The sequence below is a fragment of the Myxocyprinus asiaticus genome, chromosome 35 (assembly GCF_019703515.2).
Source record: "Myxocyprinus asiaticus isolate MX2 ecotype Aquarium Trade chromosome 35, UBuf_Myxa_2, whole genome shotgun sequence".
In the NCBI taxonomy this organism is placed as follows: Eukaryota; Metazoa; Chordata; class Actinopteri; order Cypriniformes; family Catostomidae; genus Myxocyprinus; species Myxocyprinus asiaticus.
In genome coordinates, this window is record NC_059378.1 from 27,992,992 (window position 1) to 28,014,141 (window position 21,150).

The 21,150-nt window shown below is 39.8% G+C and overlaps 1 protein-coding gene across 1 annotated transcript in view; it reads left to right on the forward strand.

Annotated features, from left to right (window-relative positions):
* atg7 (ATG7 autophagy related 7 homolog (S. cerevisiae)) overlaps nucleotides 1-21,150 on the forward strand; it is a 79,065-nt gene that overhangs the window by 28,768 nt on the left and 29,147 nt on the right. The window contains 1 exon segment of the mRNA XM_051672336.1: nucleotides 13,363-13,520. Coding sequence (XP_051528296.1) covers nucleotides 13,363-13,520 — 158 coding nt within the window.

Consider the following 21,150-nt stretch of genomic DNA (forward strand, 5'->3'; position numbering starts at 1 on the left):
AAAAAAATTTTCCCCCTACTATGGCAGTCAATGCAAGAAAGTTGTCAAATCATATCTCCCAATCAGAATGATATAGAGACATGGGGGCAGGCTCATTTCAATCGGGCTACCAATCAGTCTTTAAGGATCATCTTGGAAATGGTGTAGCCACGCCCTAGCAACCATTTACGGCACCCTAGCAACAGCCCCCATAGACTTCCATTCAAAATGGCTCAGAAGGATATCTTCAGAACAGAATGTCGTAGACACTTGGGGATTGGCTCTTTTCAGTCAGATTAGTAATCAGCCAATAAGAATCTCTCTGGTCACTGGCTAGCCACACCCTAGCAACAATTTAGAGCACCCTAGCAACCAGCCCTATTGACTTCCATTAAAAATGGCTGAGAGGGATATCTTTGGATCAGAACATACTACAGACATGGCAGTTGGCTTATTTCACTTGGGTGAACAATCAGTCTTCATGTATCCACTTGAAAAACTACTTAGCCACACCCTAACAACCATTTAGAGCACCCTAGCAACCATCCCCACTGACTTCCATTCAAAATGGCTGCATGTGAAATCTTCTGATCAGAATGTCCTAGACATATGTGGGTGCTCTCATTCGATTCGGGCTAGCAAGCCGTGTTCAAACATACCCTGTGTTTGGGGGTAAAAAGGGGGCCAAAAAACCGTACCAAAAAGTCCCATAGGTTACTATGGGAAGATAATTTTTTTCCTACTATGGCAGTCAATGCAAGAAAGTTGCCAGATCATATCTCCCAATCAGAATGACATAGATACATGGGGGTGGGCTCATTTCAATTGGGATACCAATCACTCTTTAAGTATCACCTTGGCAATGGCATAGCCACGCCCTAACAACCATTTATGGGACCCTATCAACCACCCCCCATTAACTTCCATTCAAAATGTCTCAGAAGGATATCTTCAGAACAGAATGTCGTAAACACTTGGGGATTGGCTCTTATGAGTCAGGTTAGTAAGCAGCCAATAAAAATCTCTCTGTTCACTGGCTAGCCACGCCCTGGCAACCATTTAGAGCACCCTAGCAACCAACATTGTTGCTTTCACTTAGAGTGTGATATCTTCGGATCAGAATGTCCTAGAGACATGACAGTTGGCTTGTTTTAATTGGGTGAGCAATCAGTCTACAACTATTATCATGGCAACTACTTAGCCACACCCTAGCAACCATTTAGAGCACCCTAGCACCAAACACCATTGACTTCCATTCAAAATCACTAAGATGGGTATCTCAGGATCAGAATGCAGTAGAGACTTCCGGGTTGACTTATTTCACTCAGGATAGCAAGGAGCCATGTTAAGTATCACCTTGGTAAGTGCCTAGCAACTACATGGGCTTACCCTAGCAACGAAGTAACAAAACACATATCTCTGCACCAGAATATCGTAGACACTTCCGGGTTGACTTATTTCACTCAGTATGGCAAGGAGCCATGTTAAGTATCACCTCAGTAACTGCCTAGCAACCAGATGGGGTTACCCTAGCAAACAATTAACAAATCACATATCTCTGCACCAGAAAATCATAGAGACTTCTGGGTTGAATTATTTCACTCAGGATGGCAAGTAGCCATGTTAAGTATTACCGTGGTAACTGCCTAGCAACCAGATGAGTTTACCATAGCAACCAAGTAACAAATCACATATCCCTGCACCAGAACATCCTACTGTCATGGGGGTGGCCTCTTTCAACTTGGGGCAGTTGGTGGGACATTGTGGTGAGAACATTTGCCACAGCAAGCACCACTCACATTTTCTTCAGGAAATGTACCTATCTAGTTATGTTGGCTTGTCAAAGCCAACTGTATCTCCTACTAGAGCTTTAAAGCTACAACCACCAAACTCGGGTCAGACCTTCAGACTGTTCTGACTCGGGTTGCTTTCTCTTTTTCTGATCGGACTTCCTGTATTCCTGTAACAGACTTCCGAACTGGACTGATATTAGATTGACTCCCATTCAAGGTGTGAAAATTTTCCCTGTAATAACTAATTTAGCAGATTCAGTCTGCTTACTATCACTCCACCACTCATACTTTCTATCACTCCATCACACTCTTTTCTATCTTTCCATCACTCCACTCTTTTTATTCTTTCTTTCATTCCATCACTTTAACACCCTAGCAACTGCATACAACATTTACATTTATGCATTTGGCAGATGCTTTTATCCAAAGCGATTTACAGTGCACTTATTACAGGGACAATCCCCCTGGAGCAACCTGGAGTTAAGTGCTTTGCTCAAGGACACAGTGGTGATGGCTGTGGGGATTGAACCAACAACCTTCTGATTACAAGTTATGTGCTTTAGCCCACTACGCCACCACCACCACCACACCACACCACATCACATTTAGTGCAACCATTTAGTGCACCCTAGCAACCAAAACCCATTGACTACCATTCAAAATGGCTTAGATGGATATCTCCTGATCAGAATGTCCTACAGACATGAGAGTTGGCTTGTTTGAATTGGGTAAGCAATAAGTCTTCAAGTATCATCATGGAAACTACTTAGCCACACCCTAGCAACCATTTAGAGCACCCTAGCAACCAAACCCCTTTGACTTTCATTCAAAAAGGCTGAGTGTGATATCTCCTGATCAGAATGTCCTACAGACAAGAGAGTTGGCTTGTTTGAATTGGGTGAGCAATTAGTCTTCATGGAAACTACTTAGCCACGCCCTAGCGACCATTTAGAGCACCCTAGCAACCAAACCCCACTGACTTCCATTTAAAATCGCTTAGATGGGTATCTCAGGTTCATAATGTTGTAGAGACTTCATTGTTGGCTTGTATGACTCAGAACAGCAAGCAGCCTACTTGGTATCACATTGGCAGCTGCCTAGCAATCACATGGGCTTATCCTAGCAACCAAGTAGCAAATCACATATCTCAGCACCAGAATATCGTAGAGATTTCCAGGTTGACTTATTTCACTCAGGATGGCAAGGAGCCTTGATGAGTATCACCCTGGTAACTGCTTAGCAGCCAGATGTGGTTACCTTAGCAACCATGTAACAAATCACATATCTCTGCACCAGAACATTGTAGAGATTTCTGGTTTCATTTGAGTCTTCTTCTTCTTCTACTTCTTCTTCTTCTTCTTCTGAGCCGAAATTTAAACCGTATCTCCTCCTAGAGCTTTCAAGCTACAAACACCAAATTCGCCACAGACTTTCAGACTGTTCTGACTTGGGTTGCTATCTCTTTTCTTACTGATTGGACTTCCGGTCTTCCCGTATCAGACTTCCGAACAGGACTGATTTTAAATTGACTCCCATTCAAGGTGTGAAAACTTTTCCCTGTAATAACTCCTTTAGAGGATTCAATCTACTTACTATCAATCTACCACTCATACTTTCTATCTATCACTCTCTTTTCTATCTTTTCATCACTCCACTCTTATTATTCTTTCTTTCACTCTATCACTTTAACACCCTAGCAACTGCATACAAGCTAACAAACATTTAGTGCACCCTAGCAACCAAAACCCATTGACTACCATTCAAAATAGCCTAGATGGATATCTTCAGATCAGAATGTCCTACAGACATGAGAGTTGGCTTGTTTGAATTGGGTGAGCAATCAGTCTTCAAGTATCATCATGGAAACTACTTAGCCTCGCCCTAGCAACCATTTAGAGCACCCTAGCAACCAAACCCCTTTGAAGTCCATTCAAAAAGGCTGCGTGTGATATATTCAAATCAGAATGTCCTACAGACATGAGAGTTGGCTTGTTTGAATTAGGTGAGCAATCAGTCTTCAAGTATCATCATGGAAACTACTTAGCCACGCCCTAGCAACCATTTAGAGTACCCTAGCAACCAAACCCCTTTGACTTCCATTCAGAAAGGCTGAGTGTGATTTCTTCAGATCAGAATGTCCTACAGACATGAGAGTTGGCTTGTTTGAATTGGGTGAGCAATCGGTCTTCAAGTATCATCATGGAAACTGCCTAGCCTCGCCCTAGCAACCATTTAGAGCACCCTAGCAACCAAACCCCTTTGACGTCCATTCAAAAAGGCTGTGTGTGATATATTCAGATCAGAATGTCTTATATGGGTATCTCAGGATCAGAATGCCATAGAGACTTCATTGTTGGCTTGTATGACTCAGAACAGCAAGCGGCCTTCTTGGTATCACACTGGCAACTACCTAGCAACCACATGGGCTTACCCTAGCAACCAAGTAACAAATCACATATCTCTGCACCAGAACATTATAGAGACTTCCGGTTTGACTTATTTCACTCGGGATGGAAAGGAGGATTGATAAGTATCACCCTGGTAACTGCCTATAACCAGTTGGGGTTACCCTAGCAACCAAGTAACAAATCACATATCTCTGCACCAGAAAATGGTAGAGACTTCCAGGTTGACTTATTTCACTCAGGATGGAAAGGGGCCTTGATAAGTATCACCCTGGTAACTGCTTAGCAACCAAGTAACAAATCACATATCTCTGCACCAGAACATCATAGAGACTTCCAGGTTGACTTATTTCACTCAGGATGGCAAGGAGCCTTGATAAGTATCAGCCTGGTAACTGCTTAGCAACCAGATGGTGTTACCCTAGCAACCAAGTAACAAATCATATATCTCTGCACCAGAACATCGTAGAGACTTCCGGGTTGACTTATTTCATTCAGGATGCCAAGGAGTTATGTTAAGTATCACCATGGTAACTGCCTAGCAACCAGATGGGGTTACCCTAACAACCAAGTAACAAATCACATATCTCTGCACCAGAAAATTGTAGACATCCGTGTTGACTTATTTTACTCAGGATGGAAAGGAGCCTTGATAAGTATCACCCTGGTAACTGCATAGCAACCAGATGGGGTTACCCTACCCACCAAGTAACATATCACATATCTCTGCACCAGAACATCATAGAGACTTCTGGTTTCTTTCATTTGACTCAGGATAGCAAGAAGCATTTTGAGTATCACCTTGGTAACTGCCTAGCAACCAGATGGGGTTACCCTAGCAACCAAGTTACAAATAACATATCTCTGCACCAGAACATTGTAGACACTTCTGGTTTCATTCATTGGAACTTTTAAATTAAACTTTTAAAACTACTACTTAAACTTATAACTACTTCAAACTTAAAACCTTCAAACTTCAAGCTTTTACAACTACTTCAAGTTTTCAGGCTAGCCTTTCTCAAGCCAACCTAAACTTTTCAATCTAGTTAGGTTGGCTTGAGAAAGCCAACCTACTGAAATCCTGTTTAAATTTATTATTATTATTATTATATTTTATTCTTCTGAGACTAAAATTTCTGACTCTAACTCCTCCTAGATCTTTTAAGCTACATGCACCATACTCGGCACAGACCTTCAGACTAATCCTGAATAGTGTGCTATATCTTTTCTAACTGATCGGAATTACGGTATTCCAGTATCGGACTTCCGAACAGGCCTCATGTCTCTTGGACTTCCATTCAAGGTGTGAAAACTTTTTCCTGTAATAACGCCTTTAGAGGATTCAAGCTACATCCTATAACTCCACCACTCATACTTTCTATCTATCACTCCATCACTTTCTTTTTATATCTTTACATCACTCTTTTTATTCTTTCTTTTCCCCGTGCCTTCAGAGCTCACACACCCCCAAAACATCAGTAGCCACCACCATGCTTTTCATTGGGCATGGTAGTCTTTTCACTATAGGCCTTGTTGACCCCTCTCCAAACATAGCGCTTATGGTTGTGACCATAAAGCTCTATTTTGGTCTCGTCACTCCAAATTACAGTGTGCCAGAAGCTGTGAGGCGTGTCAAGGTTTTGTCGGGCATATTGTAACCGGGCTTTTTTGTGGCATTGGCACAGTAAAGGCTTCATTCTGGCAACTCGACCATGCAGCTCATTTTTGTTCAAGTATCGTCGAATTGTGCTCCTTGAAACAACCACACCGTCTTTTTCCAGATCAGCCTGTATTTCTCTAGTGGTTACCTGTGGGTTTTTCTTTGTATCCCGAACTATTCTTCTGGCAGTTGTGGCTGAAATCTTTCTTGGTCTACCTGACCTTGGCTTGGTATCAAGAGATCCCCGAATTTTCCACTTCTTAATAAGTGATTGAACAGTACTGACTGGCATTTTCAAGGCTTTGGATATCTTTTTATATCCTTTTCCATCTTTATAAAGTTCCATTACCTTGTTACGCAGGTCTTTTGACCATTCTTTTCTGCTCCCCATGGCTCAGTATCTAGCCTGCTCAGTGCATCCACGTGAGAGCTAACAAACTCATTGACTATTTATACACAGACACTAATTGCAATTTAAAAAGCCACAGGTGTGGGAAATTAACCTTTAATTGCCATTTAAACCTGTGTGTGTCACCTTGTGTGTCTGTAACAAGGCCAAACATTCAAGGGTATGTAAATTTTTGATCAGGGCCATTTGGGTGTTCTTTGTTATCATTATGATTTAAAAAGGAGCCAAACAACTATGTGATAATAAATGGCTTCATATGATCACTATATTTCAATAAAAGACAGTTTTTTTTGCATGATCAGTCATAATTTCAAAATCAATGCCAAAATTTCACAACTTCTGCCAGGGTATGCAAACTTTTGAGTACAACTGTAAGTCTACTCCTGTTGTGTTAAAAGTTTTTATGTACCAAGTCTTTGTGCAGCAGTTGAGCAATGTAAACAACCACTTTGTTGTGTGCATGAATGCACTGGCGAATCAGAGGCATTTAAATTGATCTGTTAGACTATTAATAATGACAATAGGTCCTAATGAGGTTTAAGCAGTCTGATGCACACATGCGCATTTTGTTTCACTTCTGTTCAGAGTGACATATGAAAATAAGTGCTGAAGAAACTTCTCCTGACAAAAAGAAGCTTTGGTGCCAAAGCGGATTGTTTATTTGGAATAGTATCATGATTTTTAAGCAATATCACACGAATAAGAGTGCTGTTGTTTTGAATATCAGCACAGCTGTGATAAGGCCATAGGCATGATGCCACAGGGAATCACAGCTGTGCTCATATTGAGTACAACGTCATGATTGTGGGTGTGAAATTACTTTCATACAACAGTTCCATAAACAAATAATTAACATTGACTAACTCATGTTATAAAACCTGGCCAATAAATTTCCACCAGTGAAAATATTTCCAAAAAATATCAAAGCATCAAGCTTTGTGTGTTACAAGCCACACACCTGAAAGCCATTTTTGAACGGTGTATGTCAGGGTCAGAAATGAATGGAGGTTTGGGGAAAAAATGCCACCAAAATTTACAAAAATGCCCCTGAAATTCAAAATATGGGAGTAAATTAATTAAATCAAATTACAGTACTGTGCAAAAGTTTTAGGCACTTGTGAAAAATGTTGCATAGTGAGGATTTCTTAAAAAATTGTGCCATAATTAGTTTTCATTTTTCAGTTAACATCATCCAAAGTCTAGTAAACATAAAAAAAGCTAAATCAATATTTTGTGTGACCAACGTTGCTCTCAAAACAGCACCAATTCTTCTAGGGACACCTGGATACAGTTTTTCTTGGTTGTTGACAGATAGGATATTCCAAGCTTCTTGGAGAATTTGCCACAGTTCTTCTATCTATTTAGGATGTCTCAGTTGCTTCTGTCTCTTCATGTAATCCTAGACTGACTCGATGTTCAGTGGGGGTCTCTGTGGGGCCATGCCATCTGTTGCAGGGTTACATGTTCTTCTATTCTATTCTATTTGCAGAAGGAATGTTTGGGAGTCTAAAATGTATATTGCCTATTGACACACTACAGCTAAATATAAATAACCATCTTAAGGCAAATGTTTTTTCAAACATCTCATGTGCCTAAGACTTTTGCACAGTACTGTATATCAAATAAATTATATACTAATTATTTTACAGAACATTAACCACTTTTAGTGTGTTAATATTACCACTGTCTAAACTGTGTAAAATGCTTATTTCATTGTATTATATTTGCTTTGTATGTTAACTTAAAAGCCAAAATATTTTGAAATATGTGAATGAGAAAAAAAAAGTGAACACAGAGTCTGTTTCAGTCACGATGCATGTTATGCAGTGTAGAGATCAGGCTAGTGTTGGGCTCAAGTCCACCTTAGTCGAGTCCGAGTCAAGTCTGAGTCTTTAAACAATCGAGTCCGAGTTGAGTCTGAGTCCAAAAGGGGCCGAGTCGGACTCAAGAACGAGTCCATAACAGTCCGAGTCAAGTCAGAGTCCAAATGAATCTGTTCATAAATCTGAATTAAAATTGTAACCGTAAACTCCACATCAATATTTTAAGCTTATTTTAAACTTCACAACTAAGAAAAACAGTTTGTCAATATAAATGTAACAAAAACACCTCTGTTGCATTTCATATATACATTTTATGATTAGTATATTGCTGAACAGACTTCAAAGTGGTTTCAGAATGAAAGCATATGCTTTAGGTGTACGAAGACAAAACTGTCTTTCAACACAATTCTTATTTTGTTCTTTTGACATTTAAATTATTTGTTGTTTTTTCCCCTCCACTCAAACATAGACTAAAGAAAGTGAAAGCTGTGTTAGTCATTACAACAAGGGTTATTATTGTTTTGAATGTTAATTTCATTTTTATTTCTACTTTATTCAATTTGTCTTAATTAATTTTGTTTTATTTAAAATTATCGCTATCTAAAGAAATAATAGTCCTTACTGAGATTTCTTTCTGAATCTTTTTTTCTCTATCTGCTGACTGATTTGGGAAAATACAGTACATACAAATGAGTCAACACAGTAGTAATTAGCACTCGCGAAAAGTTGCGTCTCACAATTTGACTGCAAATGCTACATCAAAAAACATTGGAAAAGCCCACTGATAATCTTAGGGACATGTCGTCACGGACATGATTTTCAAGTTAATTTGCTGGAAACCTCACAATGCAGGGCAGTTCTGTGTGCTGCTCGTCTACCTAAATCCCTGATGTGTCCGTGTGTGTCTCACAGTAGCTGCCACAGAAGATAAAAAAAATAAAAAAAATGTTATTTGCTTGAGCAGCAGCCGTGTTGGTCTGCAATTAGTCTAAAATCTTTAAATACCAACCAAAGAAATTTCATTGAGCTCTTTAACCGCAAAAACATGGAGAATATTAATTTTGAGTCATACATTTAACAGAATTGTCATTTAAAAGTGTCAGAGATGTAGGCTAAAAAAGACATGCATAAGTTACCCGGTGGTTTACAATAAAAATAAAATAAACATTTAAAATAAAGGTCATAACCAACTAAATTCATCTTGTAACATGAAGTTTAGCTTCATACACAAACTCTGTCATCGAATAATACATTTATTTTATAATCTATAATTAAATTATAAACAAAAAATTTCCCTGCCCAAAATATCCTAATATTTTATTGTGCATGGTTGAATGTTGTGAATGGTGGACAAATGCTGTAAAAGAATGTATTTTAAGCAGCTCGTCAGTGCTTTGAAAATAGTCAATCAATAATAAATAGATGCTGTTTATCTGTTTAGAGTTGCTGTCTGCTTTATCAATAACACTTTTTTCCCTGACTATTTAAAAGTTACACAGTTAATTCATCAAGCTATTATGGACCAGTTCAAGCTGACAACACTGTGGACCACAAGAGACTACAGAAGCCTACATGTGTAGATACATTACACCTAAAAAGACTTAATAACCAATATTAATATTTTTTATGTGTTTTTATTTTGATATGCAGTTTTTAGTAAACTGTGAGAGACATGATATGGGTGACTTGACTCAATGAAGTTCTTGATTTTAAGTTTTTAACCACGATGAAACCGCAATGCAAGCACTGTCTTGGCTGCACAAACGCCACATGCAATTTTACCAGTTTTCAAGGCCTGTGTCGTGTGAAACTGCCTTGTTTAGTTTCTATTACATTGGATACAAATCCGTCTTTATGTTTTTGTCATGCCAGCCACCTCGGTTGTCGATGTTATACAGTAGTCTCTGTAGTAACATTCAAGCATATTGGTTGACTAATGAGTGTGCCTGTGCATGTACGTATGTGTGTGTGCATGTGAAACAACTCTGGCTATGTCTACGACTTCAGGGGCTAATGCAGCTGCATGCAGACAGAGATGTGTCCATAAATTTCTGTTTTGTTATTTATAAAAAAAATTTCATTGCATCGCAAATGTCATGGACTCGGCTGGACTCGGGAAAAAAAATCCAGAGTCCCAAATGCTCTAGTCCGAGTCAAGTCCGAGTAAAAATGCATCCGAGTCCGTGACAAGTCCAAGTCCATTAAAATTGGACTCCTGACTCGGACTTGAGTCCAAGACCAAACTCGAGTAACCCAACTCTAGATCAGGCAATTAGTAATTATCAGCCTGAACTCATGAACATTATGTGACCGCAGCAACATTCTTGCAAAACTAAATAACGCGCTTCATTACACGTTTTGCTGCAGTATCCCAGTGAAATGTCCAGCTGGGGGCACCAAATGTGAGTGAAATGGTGTGGTAATGAGCCAAGGTTTTTAAATTGAATATTAGATGGGGTTTTAATGAGTAAAACGTACCTCTCTAACCTAAAACTTTAACCTAAACTTAACCAATAGTGTCAAAAAGCAAAGGAGAGGTTAACAAATCCGATATCCTTACCCTAAACCAACACCTAAACCTAACCAATTGTGTCCAAAAACGCAATTGGTTAGGTTTTCTTTATGAAGCAACCAATTCATTCTGTGTCACTTCTACAGTATGTCACGTTCATCAGTTGTGTCAACAAGCATGCTTGGCTGGCATCGGGCCTTAAAAGTCCAACACTCTATGAGGTGAGCTACTATCAGAGCCTTAGCATCTGTCTAAGCAATGATCTTAATGCAGAAGTCTGCATCAGATTGCGCCCTTGTTTGCTAGTTATTATCTGATCACACCTCGGAAGGGTTCATTATAAAAGTCTAGCTCATGCCAACTTCTTTATTTGCTCCAAATGTTATATTTCCAAGCGCAAAGATCAGAGGTGCTAAAACAAGAGCGAGAGTGATATCCTTACATAAGACATACACCATCTGACAGTTGAGCTGCGGACACTTTGTGTGCGTGGATGGGTCCATTTGATGAAAATTCAAATGATAATTCTGTCATCATTTACTCACCCTCATATTTTTCCAAAACATTATCTCAATCGCTATTCACTTTTATCGTAAGGAAAAAGATACAATGAAAGTGAAAGGTGACTGAGGCTGTCAGGCCCTAACATCCTGCCTAACATCTCTTTTTGTCCTTGGAACAGTGTGAGGGTGAGTAAATTATGACAGAATTTTATTTTTTGGGTGAAGGTTTATAAGGGATTTTTTTTGTACACCTGCATGGCTAAATAATATTTCATTTCCATCATCTCTGTGTTGACAGCTGCTTCTCTGGTTGCTATGATGAAATTATTCTCTGCTTTGTTTACTCTCTAGTCATCATTAATTCATCCACTTATCCTACATTGACCTGCTCCCCTGTTCAGCTAATTATGACACACATTTTTCCTTCACAGAACCCCTGCATGTGTCAGGCCAATTATATGAGCTGGATATTCACACTGTAATTATTACACACACACACACACACACACACACACACACACACACACACACACACACACACTTTATGGACTCTTTCGGATAGTGGGATGAGATGAGATGATTTGTGGTGCACTACTCACCTCAGCAGAAATGTGGTCATGTCTTAGTTTTCATCACAGGGCAAACACCCTCAATAAATTATGGATTTCTTGGATTTTCTTGGTGAAACCCTGTGAGGGGTGTATTATCCCTAGAAGAAAGCCACTTTTCTATTTTTGTATTTTTCCCCATTTCCATTCTGTTATTTTTTTCCTCCCTATTTACTGTATTACAGTGCTTAGAAGGTAGCAGTGTATTGATATTCTGATTGTATTGACGTACACTGATTGGCCACAACTTTAAAACCACCACCCTAATATTGTGTAGGTCCCCCTCCTGCCGCCAAAACGGCGCCAACTCGCATCTCAGAATAGCATTCTGAGATGCTATTCTTCTCACCACAATTGAACAGGGTGGTTATCTGAGTTACTGTAGACTTTGTCAGTTCGAACCATTCTGGCCATTCACTGTTGACCTCTCTCATCAACAAGGCATTTCTGTCCACAGAACTGCCACTCACTGGATGTTTTTTGTTTTTGGCATCATTTGGAGTAAATTCTAGAGACCGATACACAACACTTCTATTTTGGTCTTACTTGACCAAAATAGAAGACTTTGATACAATGCATCACATTATTCTCGTTCACTGACCTGACATGTTGGTTAGGTTGTTCAGGGACTGTGTTGGCTTTACAGGAATTACTTAAATCCCACTTGATGAATAATAATTTTGTGAAGTCCCACAGGGTTCTGTTTTAGGACCTCTGCTCTTTTCACTGTGTATGTGACCTTAAGCTAATGTAATCAGGAAGCATGGGATAAACTTTCATGCAGGTGACACAGCTGTTTGTGTATACCTTCTAAAGATCAAGACTGCGTAAACAGCCTGAATGGCTGCTTGTTAGACGTTTCACAATGAATGTCCCAAAAATTTATTTCAATATTAATGTTCATTAGAAAATTCATAGAAATCTTCAAGATAACTTGGACTCAGTTCACATAAAAAAAAAAGTAAAAGAAAACTTTTTACTAATAACTAAACTACATTTTACTTTCATCATTGCTTATTTCTTTTTTGGTTATACTTGTTTACACTTAACACTGTAGTGTGTATTTTTATTTGTAATTTGTTTTTGATGTTACAATACTTTCTTCTAACCCAGTGTAACATGTAGAGGCAGCTATACGCAAGCCAAGATTGATTACCCCGAAATGTGTGAGTTACCATATTTAAAATATAGCATGAACGCGAGTCCCTTATTGCTTTTATAAAATGCTTAAATGCAAATATTAAGCATACAATTTGTTAAAATTCTGAAGTGTGACTTTATTTATTAAATGTATTTATATATGGTAATTTACTTTTAATTTATAAAATGTATTTATTGATTTACTTTGAGCAATTTCATTAAGTGGCATTCTTCCACTTGGCTAGAAGATACAGTCCTTGACATGTAAAGGTTAATAGTTGACCTCTATGGGTGCTGCTCAGTGATATACACAGTGGCTAGGTGAAAATATGTTTTTCATCATAGCTTTTACTATAATGAGTATTTTTTCACTGAGAAAATTGAATTGACCAATAAGCTTCCAGGACAGCTAAATTTTTTTTTAATGTTTTTTTAAACTTCTTTGAATTGCAAATAACATTTTCTTAGTATTAAGTATATCTAAATAAAGTGTCATGTATTTATATTTAACATGAGCATACCCATGCCAGGCCACCCGGTGAACTTTTCCGAGACAACATTGGCTCAAGCTCGGCAGGACGTTGAACAGCTGGAGAAGCTTATCTCTGAACATGATGTGGTCTTCCTGTTGATGGACATTCGTGAGAGCCGCTGGCTTCCTACAGTCATTGCTGCAAGCCAAAGAAAGGTAGTTTCCACCCACCAGTCTTTCATCTTTATATAATTTCTCCCCCCATGGCTGTATGTTTTTTTGCTGAAATTTATTGTCACAGTTGTTAGTAAGTAGTACACAGAGTTTGAGGTCAATGCAGTATCTGATTTTAGAACCTTTATCCAATTTAAATCTGGCCTAATATTATTGGATTCTTCTATATAGGTAACATTACACTACAGTGAAATTACTACATACTGTATATTACACACACACACATATATATATATATATATATATATATATATATATATATATATATATATATACAGTATATTTGATTACTGTAGGAATGGCATAAACAATGTGTAACAAGATATTATTTTTTCTTTTTTTTCTTTTACATTTTGTTCATTAATATTACTTAGTGCTTATGGAAATACTTTAAGGTCCTTTCACAACAAATGTTAAGCAACGAAATGATGCAAAGTATGGACAAAAAAAAAATAAAAATAAAATTGCAAATGCAATTTCACAACCAAACTGTTCACACTAAGTCCAATGTGAATTTTTGTTTCTGAGAAGTTCAAAGGAATAGTTATCTCAAAATAAAAATTCTCTTATTTACTCATCTGTATGCTTATGCTCATGACTTTCTTTTGCAGAACACAAAGATAGTTTCAAAGATCTATTGTGTGTTTTTTTTGTTTATTCAATGCAAGTTAATAGTATCCAAAACTTCCAAGGACTAAAAAGGACTTAAAGGCATCATAAAGGTAATCCTTATGATTTGAGTATTTTAATCCATGACTTCTGAAGCGATACGATCGGTTTTGGGTGAGAACAGACCAAAATGTTACTCTTTTTGCAAGTAAATCACTAAATCATTCACATATGCAACCAAATTTCATGCTGTGCGACAAAAAATGTCTGTGATTAGTGTGTGATTAGCCACTGGCTGGTAAATGTTCAGATTTTACTCACCAGTGGTTGAGTAGTACAATGGCCAAATACAAGACCCATGCAATCCATTTGTCTTTGAATAATGTCTCTTTTAATATCCTTCATGTTCTTTACAGTGAGTTGTTGATAAAACATAAAAAATAAACATTTATTCATAATTACACATAGCATGGATGTGACAAAGATGCTTCTTTATTGTACACTCAACCAAAACACTTCTGTGACACTTGCTGAACTGCCGGTACCAGTTTACCACCTGTTCTACAAATAAGTGCAAATACATGTAAATTGTGCAAATTATTGGCACATTAGATGTTTCAAAAAGCACTAGTCTTAATATGCTTTAGGTTGCTTATGAATCCTAAGGTAACTGCCTTGTTGCCTTGCTGACCTTTCAGTTAATGACTTAACAGACAGTATTTGCGTACAAAGGAACCTCTAGAAACTGGTTTTGAACAGGCTTCTTAGGCAGAACAATGTCACATCATTGCTAGGATACACTGGGATCATAAATTCATGATTCATAGCATGAATTTATTCAGTTCAACCGAGCCACAAAGCTTTAATAATCTAGAAATAAAATCAAGAGAGTTTTGGTGATAACCAAATGTATATTTAATAATACATTTCTAATTTCTCTCTAGAAATGGAATCAATAGTTTAAAAAAATGAAAAATAAAAAATGACATTCATACTATGACTGTCAACTACCTCTTTGGCCACAATTTTTTTCTTTCGTTCAGCCGCTGTGGAACCACACACAAAGGATTGTAGGATTTCATAGGCAGCGAAGGAAAAATCTGTGCTGCCTTCAAAAATAGATCATACGAAGATATCTCAGTAGACAGGATGTGATGCGAATATTGGATTCAGACCTGCCTTGATCCATTCCTACCTTTTATTCTGCCTCCAAAGGCAGCATTTTCCAGTTTCCGGATGCATACTTAGTGTGTCAGTAGTAAATATCAGTTTTAGGTTTCCATACATTCCTTTGGCAAATCGAATAGACATAAAACAAGGAGTCCTGCAATAGAAGGTAGGGCCCCCACATAGACTGAATTGAGTCAGTCTGGGACATGAAGAGATGGCCTAAATACATAGAAATGTGCAAGTTCTCAAAGATGCTTGGAACAACCTATCTGCCAACAACCTTGAAAAACACTTTGGTTACAACTGTAACCTTGGAAGGAACCAGGTGCTGTGTCTGTAACTGATGCTACTGGAAGCTCCTCCCAGGAGTGATGATCTCTGAAGCCCCATAATACCTACTAGCCAGTAGGCTAGTTAAAAAGGCATTGACATAGTCTCCCATTCATATTAAACAATAGGAAGGAAAAGAGAGAAACCTCAATAGCCATTCATTGTTAGGAAGTATAACAATGAAACAAGCCATAAGGGGTAGTGAGACACTGACCACAAATTCTTATCCGCACCATTATGAAAAAAAAAGATCAACAGAACGGTCACTGAACTGACAAAATGTTGTAATACCACTAGCCAAGGGCAAGTAAGACATTAAATACAATACTCTTCATACTGGGAAGAGTTAAAGAATGACATAGTCATGAGACCAACAGTTATTACACAATGACACTAGCCAGCAGGGTAGTGAACATTAAAAAAATCAATGCTCATTCGGAGTGAGGAACTGGGAAGACATCCCAGTTATAAAACCTGGCAAAGGTGTGCCCAACCTGAAGATTTCTTCTAAGGCATGCCCTTCGCCCATGAGGAGGCCATGATCCTGGTGGAATGAGCTAAACGCCCATGTACGCCTTGCTAATCGTAAGCAAGCACAGTAACATCAACAGCCCAGTGAGAAAGTCTTTGCTTTAGAGGCCGTTCAAAGGGTTTTGCCATCTCTAAGCAGACAAAGAGCTTATCTGTCAGCCAGAATTGACTCGTACGGTCAACATATATGCGTAGAACCCTCACAGGGCAGAGCATCTTTGTGCCTCCCCCAACTCAAATGAAGGAGAAGAGAATACTTGTAAGGTAACAACCTGAGCCCTGAAGGGAGTGGCCAAAACCTTGGGCACATAACCTTACCTAGGCTTGAGAACAGCTTTAGACAAGCCTGGTCCAAACTCTAAGCAAGAGTCATTGTCCGATAATGCCAGAAGGTTCCCAGTAAGTTTGACTGAAGCCAAAGCGAGTAACAGTGCGGTCTCCTGAAAGTGTACACACAAGTTTACTGCATCAAGTGGCTCGAACGAGGAACCAGTAAGTGCATTCGGTACTAGTGCAGAGTCCCAGACCAGAAAAGTAGTGGGGCGAGAATGTCTCCGCAGTCTCATTCCTTGCAGGAACTTACCAAAGGGCGTTTGCCCACAGACAAACCACCCAAAGGGGTCATGGCCCGTGGCTATCACTACGACATAAACATGGAACTTGGATGGAGAGAGCCCTGTATCCATGCGCTGTTGCAAAACATGAAGCACCATCTGCACAGGGCAGCACACTGGGTCCTCTTAATGGAGAAAGACCAGTCAGCAAAAAGTCGCTATTTTAAGGCATACAGCCAGCTTGTTGAGGGGTCCCTTGCCTGTAGTACGTGTTGAGCACCAGCTGCGACACCCCTATTGTGCCAGACGAGCCCCATTCAGGGGCAAGACTGAAGTCTCCACAGCTCCAGTTGGGGTTGTTAGATCGTGCCTCGGCTTATGTGAGCAGATCCCTCTTCAAAGGAATTACCCATGGGAGAATAAATGCTGTTGAGCCATTGCAGTGCAGCCAGTAACATGGTATCCCTGTCTTCCTGAATCATGCACAACACTCTGTGTTGCTATCGGACGGTAGGGAACACATACACTGATGAGCCAAAACATTATGATCACTTACAAGTGAAGCAAATAACGCTGATCATCTCTTAAATAGGTCACATGTCAAGGTCTGGGTAGATTAGATGGTAAGCGAACAATCAGATCTCATAGTCAAAGTGTTGAATGCAGGAAAAATGGGCAGGAGTGAAGGCCTGAGCAACTTTGACAAGGGCCAAATTGTTATGGCCAGATGACTGGGTCAGAGTATCTCTGAATTGGTAAGGCTTGTGGGGTCCTCCTGTTCAGCAGTGGTGAGTACCTACCGACAGTGGTCCGAGGAGGGAAAAACCACAAACCGGTGACATGGTGATGGGTGCCCAAGGCTCATTGATGCACGAGGACAACGAAAGCTATCCTGCCTGGTCTGAACTGACAGAAGATCTACTGTGGCACAAGTCACAGAAAATTTTAATGATGGGTACGGGAGTAATGTGTCACAACACAGTGCATTGCAGCCTGCTGCATATAGGGCTGCATAGCCGATGACCGGTCAGAGTGCCCATGATGACCCCTGTCCATCTTTTGTAAGTGGCTACAATGGGCATGCGAGCATTGAAACTGGACCTTGGAGCAGTGGAAGAAAGTCGCCTTCTCTGAAGAGTCCCATTTGAAGTATAGGTCTCTGCAGAACAGTAATGGGTGTTTTCAAATCTGTGGTGTTTTCAAACCGGGTGTTTCTAAACAATCCGATGAAAGTAGAGAATCTCAGTGTAGAAATCAGTGGGCATTTCCAAACCAGGATGGGCATTTCTAAACTAACCAATGAAAGTAGGGAATATCAATGGTTTGAAAATGGCCACTGATTGGGAAAAGCCCATTTTTGTTCTGCAGAGATATAAGTCTTTCCCGTTTCCTTTTAAATCATGTGGACAGCCGTTTATGTGTGCACTGTTTACGTGGGGAAGTGATGGCACCAGGATGCACTGTGGGAAGATGACAAGCCGATGGAGATAGTGTGATGCTCTGGGCAATGTTTGCTGGGAAAACCTGGGTCCAGCCATTCATGTGGATGTCAATTTGACACGTGCCCCCAACCTAAACATCATTGCAGACCAGGTACACCCCTTCATGGCAATGGTATTCCCTGACGGCAGTGGCCTCTTTCAGCAGGATAATGCACCCAGACACACTGCAAACATTGTTCGGAAATGGTTTGAGGAACATGTTGAAGAGTTCAAGGTGTTACCCTGGCCTTCAAATTCCCCAGATCTCAATCTGAATGAGCATCTGTGGAATGTGCTGGGCCAACAAGTCCGATCCACGGTGGCTCCGCCTCGCAACTTACAGGACTTGAAGGATCTGCTGCTAATGACTTGGTGCCAGATACCCCAGGACACCTTCAGGGGTCTTGAAGAGTCCATGCCTTGGCGGGTCAGTGCTGTTTTGGTGGCATGCGGAGGACCAACAACATATTAGGCAGGTGGTCATAATGTTTTGGCTCATCAGTGTATTTGTGTTTCGCTGGCAATGTTTGAGCTAGGGCATCCAAGCCCAGTGGACCCTGGGTCATGGAATACCAGAGGCAACAGTGCGCAGCCTCCGGGGCCACAACTGCAGGGTTGTCCATGTAGATCAGATCGTGAACCTGCATGTCTGTCCTTAAATCTCTCAGAGCCATGAGGACTGCAAGCAGTTCTAAGGAATTTATGTACCTCGTAGTTCGCGCACCTGTTTTTCCCAGGTGCTGAGGACCGGACAACCGTCGCACAGGGCTTCCCAGCCTGTATTGGACGCATCCACTGTGATAACTTTGTGCCTTGCCACATGGATGAACGCACATCGCCCTTCTGATAGAACACAAGCATTCTCCATGTAGATGGCATTGTTAACAGTGGCATGTCACTGGGATATGTAAGAGTTCATGTGATGAGGGACTCTCAAGTTTACCCAACATTGGAGAGGCCACAGATGTAATAAGCCAAAGGGGTTAAAGCAACCACAGTGGCCGGAACTGTCGCAGTGGCTCGATTCTCGGATTGTGCTAAAAGCGGATTGAGTGCAGCATCCACACATTACATAAATGTGCGGGGAGCCAGAGACAAGCTTAATGGCAGGACTTGGCACTGGTATGTAGTCCCCTTGATGGTGAATCTCAAGAATGGCCTGTGACAAGAGGCTATCTGCAATGAAAGAATGAGTCTTTGAGATCGATTGATACGAACCAGTCCAGAGGATGAATTTCAGACAAAATTATCTTGAAGGAAGACTTCCTGAGTGTCCAGTTCAAGTGCTTCAAGTCTAGTATAGGCTGTAGTCCACTGTCCTTTGTAGCGCTAGCAGAAAATACAGTGGCAAGAAAAGGTATGTGAACCCTTTGGAATTACCTGCATTTAAATATAAATTTGTATTAAAATCTGGTTTGAACTTCATCTAAGCTGCAATAATGAACAAACAAAATCTGTTTTAACTAATAACACAAATTATTGTATTGTTCTTGTACATATTGAATACATCATTCAAACATTCACAGTGTAGGTTGTAAAAAGTATGTGAATGACTAATGATGTCAACAAAAGCTAATTAGAGTCAGGAGTTGGGAAACCTGGCATTCAATTAATAAAAATAATCCTTATAAGCTGCTCGTGCAGCTCTGTAAAGAACGGAGGCATGCCAACACAGAGAACACCAGTGATCCTTCTTTTTTTGAGGCTCAAGAGAGAAACTTCAAGCAACTCAGTCTCAGACGTGGCTTGTCCCGTTTTCCTGCCCGCAGGGGGAAATTACGGTAAGCGTCTCAACTGAGCGTGCACATGTTTCACTAATGAAAGCCCAGAGACAAAATATCCCTGACAACATCACCACCACCGAATGTGAACGATAGCTGCACGCCGGAACGAGCCATAAATCACCACAGGCGCACTGAACAGGCGAAGCCATTTGAGATAGAGAAGAGGAGAGACACAAGGCTCGAACCAGCGGCAAATTCTCTGTATTCCATATCCCGTCCTCGCTAGATATAGGGAGGAGAGGGGATCAGCGTCAGCTTTCCCGGAAAGCAAGCCTAGAACAAAACATTTTGAGTGTCATGCCCGCAATGAACATAATCAATCTCAGTGAGCACTGTGTCAGTGTGGACACAACAACGCTCGTGCCTGACATGGATAAACACCAACGATATATAGCATCCCCATTATCATAAACTCCACTGAACGTGAATGTATCATGTGTGCCAGCATGCAGATCGTCAAGGCCATATTTGACAGGTGAAGCTGCTTTAGATGGAAAAGAGGAGAGACGCAAGACTCAAGCCAGCTACTAATCAACCTCAAACTATCCATGCTCTATATCCTGTCCTTGTGCGCAACATAAGGAATGTATCAGGAGGAGAGAGAGGAGCGGCTTTGGCTTTCAGAACAAAAGCGAGCCAAGAGCAAAGCTTTTAGAGTTTCATGCGCTCACAGTAAACGCAATCTATCTCGTGTATGTGTGTGTGTGTGTGTGTGTGTGTGTGTGTATGTATGTATGTATGTATATATTCATATATATGTATATGTGTGTATATGTATGTGTGTGTATATATATATATATATATATATATATATATATATATATATATATATATACACACACATACATATACACACATATACATATATATGAATATATACATACATATACATACATACATACATACATACATACATTTGGATGGGTGAGCGAATACTTTTGGCAATATAGTGTAATATATATATATATATATATATATATATATATATATATATATATATATATATATATATATATTACACTATATTGCCAAAAGTATTCGCTCACCCATCCAAATAATTGAATTCAGGTGTTCCAATCACTTCCATGGCCACGGGTGTATAAAATGAAGCACTTAGGCATGCAGACTGCTTCTACAAACATTTGTGAAAGAA